This window comes from Mangifera indica, chromosome 9 (genome assembly GCF_011075055.1).
Source record: "Mangifera indica cultivar Alphonso chromosome 9, CATAS_Mindica_2.1, whole genome shotgun sequence".
Classification (NCBI taxonomy): Eukaryota; Viridiplantae; Streptophyta; class Magnoliopsida; order Sapindales; family Anacardiaceae; genus Mangifera; species Mangifera indica.
The window spans coordinates 11,248,016-11,250,914 of NC_058145.1; the positions used below are offsets into that span (position 1 = coordinate 11,248,016).

At 31.9% G+C, this 2,899-nt stretch overlaps 1 protein-coding gene across 1 annotated transcript; it reads left to right on the forward strand.

The window, feature by feature from the left end:
• The first annotated feature begins 346 nt into the window (after positions 1-346).
• Positions 347-1,000, forward strand: LOC123226248. Its single transcript, XM_044650777.1, has one exon. It carries the CDS (start codon positions 347-349, stop codon positions 998-1,000), a length of 654 nt encoding a protein of 217 aa, XP_044506712.1.
• The last annotated feature ends 1,899 nt before the right edge of the window (positions 1,001-2,899 follow it).

Genomic DNA, 2,899 nt, shown 5'->3' on the forward strand with positions numbered 1-2,899 from the left:
TTTTGAGGCCATCACAAGATTGGGTTACCTTCTTCACACCAAACCATTGGTATATTGACCATGTAACTTTCTTATCATGTCAAAGTTCAAGTTAAGAAGCCTATTAGATGCATGCATGCTTGATTAAGATTTGACCACATGGAGAAAGAGAGATTCAAAGCCGGCTTGGTTGACCACCGTCCCAATGGCCTTCAACCCAGGTCTCTCTCTCTCTCTCTCTCTCTCTCTCTCTCTCTCTGCTAAACTAAAGAACAAACGTAGACTTTCTCTAGGTCAAAATCAAAAATTTTCTATATAATTGTCCAAAATCTCTCTGTACACTTCAATCTTTCTCTTTTTCTTTCAAATGGGTAATGCAATCTGTTCATGTTTCCAGCAAAACTCCATGAGGGATTCGGTGAAGCTTGTCTTTTGGGAAGGAGACACAATGATTCTCAACGGCAAACACGTCGCCGGAGAAATCTTGTATGACTCCCCGGGAAAAATGGTTTGCCGTGCAGATTCCTTCTTCATTGGTCACCCGCTTCCGGCTCTCGCCGTCGACGACGAGCTCATGCCTGGTCAAACGTATTTCGTTCTCCCCATTGATCGTTTTACATGCAACGTTCTTTCAGCTTCAACACTCGCAGCCTTCAATTCTTCTTCTTCTTCGTCTTCAACAGCCAGCCGCAAACGGGTCACCCCCATGATCGAATTCGACCACCACTGCTGTCCCTTCGAATACACAAAGGGTGAAAACGGTAGGGTTTTTATCAAGGTGGTGCCCGAATTCATAATCAGGCTAATACAGAGAAGTAAAGAGTTTGATCATCATGAAGATGGATCCTCCTTCCCGTTGCTTTGCAGCACGCCGGAGTTGAAGAAGCACTACGATCTGCTAGTCGGCTTAAGGGGTCAAGTTTGGTCGCCAAAGCTTGAGCCAATCTCTGAGTACAAAATTAGGTATTCGCCTTGCAGGTTCATAGGGTTGAAGTGGAAACAGCAAGAGAATGCTTGTTAATCAATTTTTCTTTAATATTCTTGTTATTAATTATAACTTAGTGTGATTAATTAAGAAGACATTAGTGATTATTGATCAATATTGATTATAAGTTTTAGCAAGTGTTGATAATACGCTTAGTTTAGTCAAAAGCGTATTCAGACACAACTTAGTTTGTATCTATCTATAATACGCGAGAAGGCTTGTTGATAATTTACAATATATATTTTGTGGGGGTCTTATGAAATGCCCTGATGCGTAATATGTGGAAGGGTTTATTGATATTTAGCATTAAGTATACGTGTGATACATAAAATCTTAGGTAAATAGAATATTTTTACGTAATTTAGGTTTTTCAATTCTTAAATAATTTGTTTATATATACAAAATATTAAATATTGTTTTTTCGGACGAGTATGAAAGATAATAAATAATGACAATGAATAACACAACGAGTTATATTAGAGAAAAAGAGAAAATAATTATAATCCAATAAAAAATAACACATAAGAGATATTAGTTTAGTTATTGAGTTTGATCATCATAAAAAATCATCTTATAAGTGTTTATTTTATTTTAAATTCAAATCATTTAATCATATAATAATACATATTTTAAATACCCAAATCAGGTATAAGACCAAGAGGAGATGGATTATAATGATTTTGATATTTGTAGGTATACGGTCGTCACTTACGTGACTAACTACTAAATTTTGAGACTAAGAATAGATAGTCTATGGTTAACATGTAATTGACTATCAAATTTTACATTTAACTTGAGATTTCACGCTTTAGGACAGTTTCGTTTTCGATTAATAAAAATTATCTTGATAATCTGTTTTTACTACTTATATTATTTTATTTAATTTATTAATAATAAAATATTATAGTAACTTTATATTACTAATATTGATACTGCAAATAATATACGTGATAATCTGATTAATTAAAAAATTATCAAGATAATTGTAATTTTATTATAATTATATTTTTATTTATTAATTTTTTATGATAAAAATAACCATATTTTCAATTAATCTAACAAACAATATAAAAATATTTTAAAATAATTATATTTAAGAATATTTAAGCAAAATAATTTACTAATATTTTTTTATCATCTCTAGCCAAACATAATAATTATCTATAGTTATCAAATTTTATCAACTATAATAATTATTTATACTTAATAATCTTTTGAATAATTTATCTTTAAATTAATTTTTAAAATTTGACAATAAAATATTTAAATAATTTATTTTCAAACTAATTTTAAAATTTTCATGATAAATATTACCTAAATTAACCCACCTATTAATGCAAGTAACACACATGCCCACCATGGAGCCATGCGTACCACACGTAGCCCACCGTATGTCTTCCACATACCAACCGTGATAGAACGGTAAATTGCCAATAAGCCCCTCTATATGTATTGTGCACGCTGGTAAAATTTTATAACACCCCACTCTCCATATTATGCGTGGTAACCTTAGTATCATGCGTACCTCGCTATGTGTATTACACGTTCCTATTATTTAAGCATGGTAAAATTATAATGACCCCCTACTACGTGTATTTTGTGTACATATATAACATATGATGGAATTTCAATAACTCTCGCTATGCGCGTTACACATGGTACGCATAAGTAATTACATTTAACGCCCCACCTTCATTGGTTTTGAGTATGTGTGATGCATACACTAGATTACACATCATGCATTTTGTAAAAATCACGGTCATGTCTAGTTTATTTATTACTCTATTCAAACGCTCTTTAATCATAATGTCATTCATACACAACTTAAAACACAATAATTAATTCAATCTAAATCTCCGACAAACCTTGAAATTGAAACTTGATTTAAAAATCTTGAAACACATATGTATAGCACCTCTAGTATCGATGCAAACA